A 12,087-nucleotide genomic window follows, 5' to 3' on the forward strand; every position below is an offset into this window, starting at 1 on the left:
TGCAACGAAAACAGCCGGGCCGCCATTGCGTGCGACTCGCATCAGAAGCACCGCCGCGCCGGCGAAAGAAGAGCCCCATGCTGTTCGAACGGGATGTGAATCGCTCATTTCGGCTCATTGCAGTCTGCAACCAAACAGGACAACGACACAAACACTGAAGACTTCGGTCCGATGCTGACAACAGGTCAAGAGGCAACACATCTATTGACCCACACATACAGGCTCACTCGATCGGGCTTTCGACAGCAACAAAGACCGATCTCCTTCCTCATCTTCTGAACTGGACGTCCATCGCTGTACGATCAAAACTGCGTCGCGCACTCCTTGCCTGAGGCGGGCGTTGGAGCCTCGATCTCGGCAGGATAGTTTTGTTCTGCTGAGTCGACGGGCGATTCGCTATGTTCTGCAGAGTTGACGGAGGGCTCACTTTGCTCGGCCGAGTCGGTGGCAGGCTCGTACTGATTAGCTTCGCTCGCGCTTTCGGTCTCCGGTGACTCGGTATCAGGATCGTACTGGTCCGCTTGATTCGTGCTCGGGCTTTCTGTCTCTGGCATCTCGGTAGGCGATACCGTCGTCGGCGCCGGAGTAGGTGTTTCTGTGGTTGGAGCCACGGTCGGCGCCTCGGTCATAGGCACTGCAGTTGGTACCTTAGTAGCAGGGGCATCAGTAGAAGGGGTAGTAGTGGCGGGGGTCTCCGTCCCGTCAGTCGAAGTAGACTCAGTAGAATTGTCCTGGCCTTGATCGGTTGAACCAGCAGCGTTCTCCGCGAAGCTGCTGCCAGTGCCGCCGCTAGTGACGTCGTTGATGTAATCAAGCACGTACGACACGCGGGTGTACACACCAGCGTTCACTCCGCACTTGCCACCCCAGCTCACGATCCCAACCAGCACATCGTTCGCGATGAGCGGGCCCCCAGAGTCTCCATTGCACGAATCTTTACCGTTGCCATCGCCAGCGCAAAGCATTCCCTCGGTGATTCGGTCGCTATACTCCTTGTTACACTCGGCATTGGATACGATTTGCACGTTTACTTCCTCGAGCATCAAACTCTCGGAGCCGTTTTCGGTGAGCCCCCATCCTCGAACGGTGGCCACAGTGCCGACTTGGTTGTCGGATCCGTCCGCAGCACACAGGTCAATCGTACTGACAGAAACCTCCTTTTCAAGCTTGAGCACGCCGATGTCGTACAAGTGCTCTGATTTGTTGTACATGGGATGTTTGTAGCCTTCGATCACCTTGAGCTGCTCGCCGCCTCCCGATCCAGAGCCGAACGCCGAGCCGATCGAAGCGTAGATAGTCGCCTCGTCGGTTTTGACGCAGTGAGCAGCCGTGACGACGTACTGCGAGGCAATGAGTGTTCCGCCACAGTACGTGCTTTCATCTGCACCGTCCTCGCGTAGACTCACGATGTATGGGAACTGCGACGCATCTGCCTCCGATCCACCGAAGATACGGTTCTCCTCATTCGTAGTCAATCCGGTGCTTGCTTCCTCCGTTGCCGAGTTCGTTGAGACGTCACCATTCTCAGTAAACGTGTACCCTTGCGTTAGGGTGGCCGCTAGCGCGGAGCCAAGCACACCTGCACGAATAATCGTTGCCATATTCATTTGCGGTGGTCGTAAGTCTCTGCTGGCGAAATCCGCTCTCCTCAGGAAAATGGGAACTGAACTAGCGTAGAGGTGTCAGCGAGTCCCTGCTACTGACGCTGCTGAATCGAGGGAGAGAAGGAGGCAGTGACGTGCGATTGCCACCATGAACTTAACAGCTTTTTCAGGCCCAGGAATGGATTACATGTCAGGGTATCGGACAAGGTGGCGTCTGAGGAAGGCCGCGGCACAGCTGGTATGCTCGTGGCTCGTGGCTCGTGGCTCCGACCAGAACCGTTACTCCGCGCTGCCTACATTGAGGATCGGAGCCTGAATAATATTCAGTGAATATGTTTTCTGACTGGACATCCACCGCACAGCCATGCGGTAAAGGAAGTCAACAGCACCGCAGTTGAAACGCAGCGGGGAAAGCCTGTTTCATCAATCAGAGACAGCTGGAGGATTCCGTAGTAGCAGGCGACTGGTGGCGCAACACACAGCAAAAAGTGGTGCTTGAACTCTGCAAACATGTTAAGAGCATTTTGTGGATCACAGCAGCGCTCAAGGCGACGCAACAAGGCACTACTAGTCTCCTAGATATCCATGGCCCATCGCCAGCAAACAACTAGGCAAAGCAACGCGGTGGCGTTCGTCCACCGAAAGGTATACAACACTCGATGGTACACTTCGTGGTACACTTCTATAGCGGTTAGGGCTGCTACCCATTATCGCATCAGAGGCTGTCAATCCACACAATGCTGCTCCGCTGCGTGCGTCCTCTGCGTGCGGCATCCTCGGGCTCCGCCTCCCGCCGTGCCTCGCTATTCTGGAGCCGCTTCGTCTCGGCATCCACCAACTCACTCGACGTGTGCGTGCGCAATCGCCAACTACCGCCCTTCGAGCGTCTGCAGCTGGCAGAGATCGAGCCGGCCGTCATCAACGCGGCCGCCGACTTCGCGCGCGAACTACGCGAGCTGGAGCGGAAGCTGCAGGACAGCGGCAAGAACGTGCTGTTCGGAGACGTCGTGGACCCGCTGGAGGTTCAGGGCGACGCGCTGGGTCGCATGTGGGGTATCGTGGGCCACCTCATGAGTGTACGCAACTCGGAGGAGCTGCGCGCGGTGCACGACAAGCTGCAGCAACTGGTGATCGAGACAGTCACCGAGGCCTCGCAGAGCAAGACGTTGTACAACGCGTATGTTGCCGTGCGCGAGAGCAACAAGTGGAGCCAACTCGAGCTGGCGCAGCAGCGCATCATCGAGCTCAGTCTCAGAAGTGCGACCCTCAGCGGAGTTGGACTCGCGGGCGAGGAGAAAGAAAAGTTCAACAAGTTCAAGCTGCGTGCGGCCGAGCTGGTAAGTAGAGTGGTTGGTGCTTTGGTTGGGAGTAGAGATTGACTTTGGTGTGCTTTGTGGATTTGACAAGAGCACCAAATTCTCGTCCAACCTGCTGGATGCGACGAAGGCGTATTCCATCACGGCGACCGACAGAAATGAGATGGAGGGACTGCCGCCTTCGCTGCTGCAGATGTTTGCGCAGAGCGCTCGGGATGAGGGTCACGCGGACGCTACGTCGGAACATGGACCGTGGCGTGTGACGCTGGACCCGCCTTCGTATGTGCAGTTCATGAAGTACTCGGCGAACCGGTCCATGCGTGAAACTCTGTACCGTGCGTCCGCGACCCGGGCGAGCGGGGGTTCGTTTGACAATGAAGGTATCATCGTTGAGCTGCTTGAGATCCGTCAGCAGATTGCGAAGATGCTCGGGTTCAACTCGTTTGCTGAAGTGAGTATCTCGAAAAAGATGGCGCCGAGCGTGGCGGAGGTGGAGAAGATGCACACCGACCTGCGCGAAAAGTGTATGGCGATTGCACACGAGGAGGTGGCGACTGTGGCTGAGTACGCAAAGCAGCACGGACAGACGGAGCCTTTGGCGCCCTGGGATCTTGGCTACTGGTACGTGTATCGTATAGGATATATGAGTGCTATCCGAGTTGCTGATTAACTTGCACGCCTGCCAACAGGTCGGAAAAGCTGAAGGCGGAGAAGTACCTGTTCACCGACGAAGAGATTAAACCTTACTTTCCGCTTGAGCGGGTACGTCCTTGACTATTTTGCAACCTTTTTTGTCGAGCTCACCAACGTATTTTGTCTTGTCGCGGTGCAGGTGCTGGAGGGATTGTTCTCGCTCACATCGCGGTTGTTTGGTGTGACTATTGAGGCAGCGGACGGCCAAGCCGAGGTGTGGAACCCGGACGTGCGGTTCTTCAATGTGCGCAGCACTGAAGGCGACAAGGAGGTGATCGCTCGATTCTTCCTGGATCCGTACTCGCGCCCGAAGGAGAAGAACGGCGGTGCCTGGATGAACACGTGCGTGGACCGCAGCCGTCTGCTCGGACCCAAGAATCATGGCGGCAAGCGCATCCCGGTCGCCTACATCATCTGCAACCAGTCTGCGCCCGTGGACGACACGCCGAGCCTCATGACGTTCCGTGAGGTGGAGACGATCTTCCACGAGTTCGGCCACGGCCTGCAGCACATGCTCACGCAGATGGAGTACGGTGACGTGGCAGGCATTAACGGCATCGAATGGGACGCCGTCGAGATTCCGTCGCAGATGATGGAGAACTTCTGCTACGATAAAGGTCCGTATACGGCAACCGAGACACTTGTGGGCACGTGATCTGACGTATTGCGCTCTTTTGATTTCACAGATACGATCGCGGCGATCAGCGGGCACTATAAGACGGGCGAGCCCTTGCCCGATGAGCTGTTTGAGAAGCTCAAGGCGGCGCGCAACTACATGGTGGCCACGGGCATGCTGCGCCAGCTGGGCTTCGGGGCACTGGACATGTACCTGCACTCGCACTTCTTGCCGTCGCAGGAGCCGCTGTTCGCGGTGCAGCAGCGGCTGCTGGGCGAGTACGCCGTGCTGAGTCCGCTGGAGGAGGACCGGTTCCTGTGCTCGTTCGCGCACATTTTCGCCGGAGGCTACGCCGCGGGCTATTACAGGTATGCCTAGCAGGCGTAGACTAGCCGAGCGCCGCCCGCGTTGCGGGCGGTGGGTGCATGGTTGGTTGGTGCCCGTTCGCTCGCTCATCCAGCTCGCTTCACTACTATTTTTACTATGACAGGGTTATGTTTTATATCAGTATATTTTACAGTAGACTTGTATCAAAACCCTAAGCCCGCTACAGCTCGCAAGCTTCGCCTTCGCTTGTCTACCATGCACTGTTTGGTCCTGGGTTTTCACCCGCGTGCTTCGCACACGGACTTCAAACCGCAGGCGTACTCGCTGCGCTCGTCTCACGTGGTTCCCGTGTGTACGAACCCTAAGCCCGCTACGGCTCGCAAGCTTCGCCTCCGCTTGTCTAGCATGCACTGCTTGGTCCTGGGTTTTCACCCGCGTGCTTCGCACACGGACTTCAAACCGCAGGCGTACTCGCTGCGCTCGTCTCACGTGGTTCCCGTGTGTACGAACCCTAAGTCCGCTACGGCTCGCAAGCTTCGCCTCCGCTTGTCTAGCATGCACTGCTTGGTCCTGGGTTTTCACCCGCGTGCTTCGCACACGGACTTCAAACCGCAGGCGTACTCGCTGCGCTCGTCTCACGTGGTTCCCGTGTGTACGAACCCTAAGTCCGCTACGGCTCGCAAGCTTCGCCTCCGCTTGTCTAGCATGCACTGCTTGGTCCTGGGTTTTCACCCGCGTGCTTCGCACACGGACTTCAAACCACAGGCGTACTCGCTGCGCTCGCCTCCTCAGTATGTGTCGCTGCCTACGCCCTCTCGAACAGCTGTCGGTACACTATGTTCGCCGTGTACACTCCGTCTTGTTCCTCCCGCTCTGGATACTCGACCAATGCCTTGAATCTCGACCTCGACGTAACCCTTGACATGGCCACATACAGCTGACCGTGGGAAAAGCAAGGAGTCGCCAAGTACAGTCCCAGGTACTGCACCGTTTGTCCCTGCGCCTTGTTGATCGTCATGGCAAAGGCAGTCTGGATAGGAAACTGCCTGCGTCTCAGTCAAAATGGGAAATCGCGGATGTCGCCATCGCTGATGAACACGATGCGCGGGATCAACACATGCTGGCCTTGCCTGTCGCCGGCCATGATAGTGGCGTGGATGACATGATCTTTGAGTTCGACGATTCGCAGGCGTGTTCCGTTGCACAACCCCAGGTCGGGATTTAAGTTCCGCATCATGATGATCGGCATCCCCTTCTTGAGTTTCAGCTTGTGGGGTGGGATGCCACTGATGTTCAGGGAGTTGAGCACCTCCTGCTCGAATAAGTTCCCGTCCTCGTCATCCTCCACTGAGTCCGTGGACACATATTCTCGAGCTGGTCCAGTCATGCGATCCGCTACGGCTTCGTTGATACGATGGACTATCGCGTTCGTGGTGGTGAGGATGGTGCGACTCGCAAAGTACTCGTCCGTTGCGACTTCCGAATTGTTGATGTCGGCGTACATCTCGTCGATCATGCGCCGCATACCTCGCGGAGTAGCTCCCGGTCGGATCTCCTCGTCCTCATCTGGATCACCGGCGGGGTTGTCGATGAGCATGTCACGTGGAATCTTCATGTAGTCATTTCCCAGATCATTGTGTACCTCGTGTCTCCCCTCTCCAACCTTCAGCAGGTACTCGGAAAACGCAGCCATTTCTGCAGCACTATCGGACGTGGCAGCCGTGCGAACACGCATGTTCTCTGTCAGACGCACCTTCTGGAAAAGTGGCCACAGTTCGGATGACTTCAGGCATGCGTCGATTGTCTCTGTCGCCGAGCCGCCCTTCACCACCGGGAGAATTTGCCTGGAATCTCTCTGAAACTCGACCACGTATGGGAATGAAAAGAAACGTTGTTGAAAGGCGGTTTATTTTGTCCAATCAGCAGCGATTTCATTCGGCTAGTTCCGATGTGGTGTAGTCCACTCTACGCATTATAATAGCCAATCGCGCAGAGGCTCCACTAAATAGCCAATGAGAGGGCTCGAATTATAGTATTGGCGAATGGGAGGGCCGCCTTCGCTGCGCTCGGCAGCTATTTATAGCCAACGGAAAGTCCGGATTTGCGTTACGCTCGAGGTGCGTACGGAATGACGGACAGACGGACGGACGGACGGACGGACGGACAGGTTACTCTGTTACTTGTAGGGGATGGTTGTTGCTTGAGCGAGTCCCTTGCATGCAAGTTTTTGAGCTCAATGACTGCCTGTCGGCTCCATTCATGATCGATCCGCGTAGCTGGGTGCGACGAGTTTGATGAGCGGTGGAATTTACCTTCTGAATCGATAATCTGCGCTGCCGTGCTGATTTCACGCGATATAATCAGCTGGGCCCCCGTGTTTACCAGTGCGCTCCTCACAATTGATCGAGTTCTGTGCGAGACAACATGCAAATGGCACCCCCAGCGCATTCAATGTACGTAATACTGGTAAACATGGAGTCCCATATAGCGTGAAATCATCACGGCAGAGCGGATTATCGATTCAGATGGTAAATTCCACCCAGTCCAGTTATACACTGAATAACATGTTCCTGCTTCCCACTTACCACAGGCCGGCATGGCTACAAGAACCCCTTAAATTAGGGGGCTGTATTGAAAAAGAGACGATTGGCTAAGTTCCACATGTCTTACCGCATGGAATTGGAATAACAAAGAGGCGACAAGCAACTGGTTTCGTGCGGGGGGATCCGGGCCAGTTTTTCATATCACAAATGTGTGATGAGCCTCGCCGTGATGAGTGGCGAGATCGGCTCAAAGGAGCCCATCAATACAATCAATCGCGACCTGGTTGAGCACAGCTGAAGATTTTCTGATGTTCTCCAGTCACTCCACGTAATTAGCACAAGGCTCCACTGCCATCAGAGTTACGTAATAACAGAGCTCTATAGACATCCGCGACAACAACACGACTCAACACGAATCATTGCTGCAACTGGGGTTGTACATCAGTTTCGTATTACATTTCAGGACGAATCCGTTCGTTGGCCAGTCCGGCTAGACTCTCATTGATGAGCTGTCGCCAGTGAACTCACTTACGCTTCGGAGGACAACGGCTCAGTGCTATTGCTGCTGCCATGAACGTTTGTACGCTGTACCCGCCGAGCCGCCGGCAACTGAGCGACGATGTCATCGGCAGTGTCAAGCAGCGCGCCTGGTTGTCGGACGACTGTATAGAGGAAGGCGGCGACGAAAATATCATCACCGGCAATGCATTTCAGCAGCCACACGACAGACCCCAGTTGTACGAGGAAGCGCTTGAAGAGCACTCGATCGTCGCTCAGGGTGGAGTCTACAACGCTCTTCATGGCGGGACGTCGATGGGTAAGACTACAACCAATTCCATCAGCAAAACCCTGTGGGTTTCGTATTCAGAGGATGCTGTACCAACACCCTACCGTACACCAGAGGCAGAACAAAAAGAGCGAGGCACAGCCTCGAGTCTAGCGCGCCAGCGAGAGAAACGTCGCCTGAGGCAGATTCGCTACCGGAAGAAGAAATACGCCGTATTGACGCATCTCGAGGAAGACACGCAACAACTACGGGAAGAGGTCCAAAGTCTTGAGCAACGACGACGCGATATTTCTGCCTCTCTCCCGATATGGAAGAGCGTGTGGGATATTGCACTCAGGTATTTTGAAATCTTCCGCTTCGGACTACAAGGCTCAAGCCTACAGTCGCAGTCATCTACCACATCGTCTTCTTCGCAGCTGGACTTCGTGTTGACAACACTGGCACCGGACGTCGAGCACAACGCAGGGCGCGGTGTGGAGACCATGATGCGTAGCTGGTGGTGTCTGTCGCACTGGTTTGGTCGATTTGATCTCGAACTGGAGGGTCTGATGAAGGGCAATAACAGCTCGTTGGACGCCACGACGACAACAAGCGTCACCATTACCGAGCAAACGTTGCGGAAGGTATTTCCTGCCCTGTGGGCTAGCAAAAACAATGCTAAATGTAAGAGATCAGCACTCGCTACGAAGCTTTTGGGCCAGCGAATCGTCATGCGAGGCTCGGTGCATTTTCAGTTGGACAACGCCAACGGACGTGTGACGAGTGTTACGGCTCAGTCAGACATGCTGACTCCAATGCTGCGCCTGCTCGGAGACCTCGAAGACGTGTCTTGCGTGTTTGAGAAAGCTCTCATTTCACCTGGTTTTCACTGGAAGATGGCAATCTAGTCTCTGGGAAGCATTACTGGCGACCAACGACAAATGATAATACACGTTCCCGTAACGAAAGTGTTATAAGTTCACAGCATAGGTGCGCCGAGTAGATCGTCTTCTTCCTGCTGTAGTTTGAGAGGCGTATGACATCTCGACTTGAAGGATTTCCTAAGGCTTGAAGAGGACCTGAAGTACTCAAAATCGTTCTGTATTCTAAAAAAAACAAAAACGCACAGAAAATCGTGAATGCTTCATGCTCGTCCATAATGTGCCTAATACACGTACAAGAAAAACTACTCCTAAGCTTACGTGTAGAAACGTGCAGTACTTCTTTAAGCTAGAAAAGGCCGAATGTTGGCACATCAAAGCAGATTAAGCAAAGCCGGTATTCATTTGCCTTAGAACAGAGTGCGGTTTCAAGAACACCTGTGTTTTGCGTGACGCTCGAAGCACAGTTCAGGCGAGTCATTGGTTGTACAGCCTCATATTGAAGTATCGGCGCCGACGGAGCCCGTAGAGCCGGCGAGACTAATCACTCCATGTGGTCATCAATTATACTGCTGTTATCCGATTAAATCAACACGCTTCTTATCTACATGTACAATACGGATATTTACCCACCATAGTAACTTAAGCGATTGTGGATAGTAGGGTAGACACACTCGAAACCGTTTATAGCTCACTCTCGCTTTCGCCCCCTACAGACTGCACGGTGCAGCTACAACACTTAATGAACGATGATGAGTTCAAAGAGCTTGAGGACGTGTTAACCTTCTTCGACGAATGCGACGACACTATCACCGGTTTCGCCTCAGATCACAACAGTGACGAGAGTAGCTCAAGTGTCCACAACGTGCAGTCGTGTCACGAGAAGAACGTCGCTGACGTGGCACTGAAATCCAATCACCGAGGCAATCGACTTCGAGGCCAGGTAAACAATGACACCCAAGAAATCGCCCAACTCAAGTCCAAGCTGGCTGTGCCAGGAAGAAACCGCTCTCGGGACCTTCAGAAGCTGGAGCTGCTGCAGCTCCGTGTGGAAGCTGCGGGATTGCAGGGACAAGTTGACGAGCTCAGTTCTCCGAAAGAGAACACAACGAGAATAAATATGTCCGACAGTTTGGCTCGACGTGGTGATGACAAACTCTTGGACGCATGGAAATCGATGACAAAAAAACAGAAAACGCTTCGGCTAAGAGCGGAGGTAGAGAACGAGAATCTCCGAAATCTCCACACGACTCAGTTGAAAAGCATCAAGACACTCAAGCATTTACTTCAGAAACATGAAGCGACAAAGGTCAGGAGTGCATGTGTGATTTCCCTGCATTTAACTGTTCTCTTTCCTTGATTAAACTGTCATGCATTGATTTCTTTTTTATTTGCCATCAGAGGTCGGCTTGTATATCACGAAATTTTTATGTGAACTCGTTCTTTGAAACTGAGAGGGAGGCAGTGACTGTACTGGACAAGCTGAGTGATTCGCTTGGAAAGATGTTCACCGAGACCGATCGCACGTTTCGCCTCAACGGGCTTAATACCATCACGTCCGCGTTTTCGAAGGTTGACACGCAGTCAATATCCGCAACTACTACGCATATTGAGCTTCTCAAGTGTTGCCTGATGCCGTTTGACTTCCGCGACGTTTCTAAAACGTTTTATGGCAAAATGACTGCGGGTTGTGGACTGGACGAAGTCGAGAGCGTCAATGTACGCAGACTTGTGATGGTCTTATTGGGGTAGAATTTGAGCTAATTCGTGTCTTTTATTGTGGTGTAGACATCGGAAACCCAGATGCAGAACGTAGTGGCCCGTGCTTTTACTGTGGAAATCGAGGAGCGCGTAAAGATTCAATATCGCTATGCTGGAATCAGATACTCCGAGCACAAGAGAGAAGTGATCGTGTTGTCGGGTCAAAACCAAATGGTGGAGGCGTTCGGCATCGCTCTTGACGGTGTCGGCTTTCATGAAAAAGGTTGGTGTGTGATGTCGGAAGCAGCGCCAGGCTTATGTATTCTCCAACTGTGTATTGGGCTGACGGTAGAAGTCAAGTACGTCGTGCCAGGGCGACAACATTTTGTTGAACAACTTTGTGAAATGCTGGCGCATCTCAAGGAAGAAGTATTCGATTCGGTCCAGCGTAATGTTGAACATGACCTGCTCGTAGCTTAGTGGTCAAGGACAACTCAAGAAGGTACACCCGTTGTGACGGGATCAAGTTAGCAATGAATCAGATCCCAGACTAATGACTCTTTGTGGTATTTATTGAAATCCTGTAGTAACTTCCAGGTACTGCACATTCCGGAGTAGTCCCAAGTGTTCATGGCGTTATATGGGGCACAGAAGCAGAAAAACTACAAAAAGCAGAAACTTAGAAGCGAGGGGAGAATCAATCGCTTTAACATCTCGATCGTCAGTTACTCAACTATAGTGAAGAAGCTCGACGGAGGGTCCCGGGGCAAACCGGGACCAGGAGTCAGCGGAAGCGTAATGATAGAGGTCGGAACATAAGTAGAGGAGGCGAGGCAGGTGTGGGCGGCGGTAACTGCACTAGAACGGCACATAACGGCAAACAATGAAGCAGAATTCGTGGGGCTGCACAGGCTGCTGGCCCACGCGGCGTCATAAGATTGGACTGGCATCCACACTAGTGGGGGACAGCGCAATGGTACTTCTCCTGATGCGGACGAGGACGCCACCCACGGCCAACCGAATTAGAGTTCATTCCCAGGAATAGAAACAGTAACACAATCCACCTCAACTACCAAAAAACAACTATAGTGAAGTTACAGTCTGTAGCCAGTTCTTCTGTGCCGAACAACAAATATCCCAAGTATACTGCCTATAGCTGCAAACCGCATGAGTTCAAACGGGCAGGCTGGAGCTGTTTTCCCCCTTCTCTTCGACATCTACTAAGCTTATCGTGTAATCACACTAGAACGAGCATAGAGCACCCGACACGATCTCTCGGGCGACAAGGTTTCCGTCCGGGGTGATTCGAGCGAAGCTGAACGCCAGTGACACATCTTCAAGACTGCCCAGAATCCGTAGCAGCGGCGATACCATATCCATCTGGACGTATAGTCCGGTCACTCGGTTGATCGCCTTGTCCCAATCGAAGCGCACTGATCCTTGTATGACGAGACACTGGCCTTGCAATTTCGCGACAAGCTCAGAGCACCGAGTATAATTCGGCGCGTAAACTAGATGAGGAAACAAGACCCTCAGTGAGTCCGCTGTGATCGTGATAGTGGTGGTCGTTGCCGCGAGGAGGGAGGTTTCCGTACGCAACCCCAGTTGTTTGAGCTCCACGCGAATGTCTGGGAAGCAAC

The 12,087-nt window shown here is 53.6% G+C and overlaps 3 protein-coding genes across 3 annotated transcripts; 2 read left to right on the top strand and 1 right to left on the bottom strand.

Annotated features, from left to right (window-relative positions):
• Positions 1-302: 302 nt before the first annotated feature.
• Positions 303-629, bottom strand: KRP23_14833 (uncharacterized protein; the record flags this gene model as incomplete). Its single annotated transcript, XM_067885703.1, has 1 exon — positions 303-629. The coding sequence occupies one exon, from the start codon at positions 627-629 to the stop codon at positions 303-305; it is 327 nt and encodes a 108-aa protein (XP_067736989.1).
• A 1,712-nt stretch (positions 630-2,341) lies between these two features.
• On the top strand, positions 2,342-4,607 carry KRP23_14834 (Organellar oligopeptidase A, chloroplastic/mitochondrial; the record flags this gene model as incomplete). Its single annotated transcript, XM_067885704.1, has 5 exons — positions 2,342-2,941; positions 3,012-3,541; positions 3,610-3,682; positions 3,753-4,230; positions 4,300-4,607. The coding sequence occupies 5 exons, from the start codon at positions 2,342-2,344 to the stop codon at positions 4,605-4,607; spliced, it is 1,989 nt and encodes a 662-aa protein (XP_067736990.1).
• A 4,881-nt stretch (positions 4,608-9,488) lies between these two features.
• KRP23_14835 (uncharacterized protein) lies at positions 9,489-10,927 on the top strand (the record flags this gene model as incomplete). Its single annotated transcript, XM_067885705.1, has 4 exons — positions 9,489-10,055; positions 10,148-10,465; positions 10,535-10,730; positions 10,800-10,927. The coding sequence occupies 4 exons, from the start codon at positions 9,489-9,491 to the stop codon at positions 10,925-10,927; spliced, it is 1,209 nt and encodes a 402-aa protein (XP_067736991.1).
• Positions 10,928-12,087: the final 1,160 nt, after the last annotated feature.

Source organism: Phytophthora ramorum, assembly GCF_020800215.1.
Source record: "Phytophthora ramorum isolate Pr-102 chromosome Unknown Phyram_PR-102_s0023, whole genome shotgun sequence".
Classification (NCBI taxonomy): Eukaryota; Oomycota; class Peronosporomycetes; order Peronosporales; family Peronosporaceae; genus Phytophthora; species Phytophthora ramorum.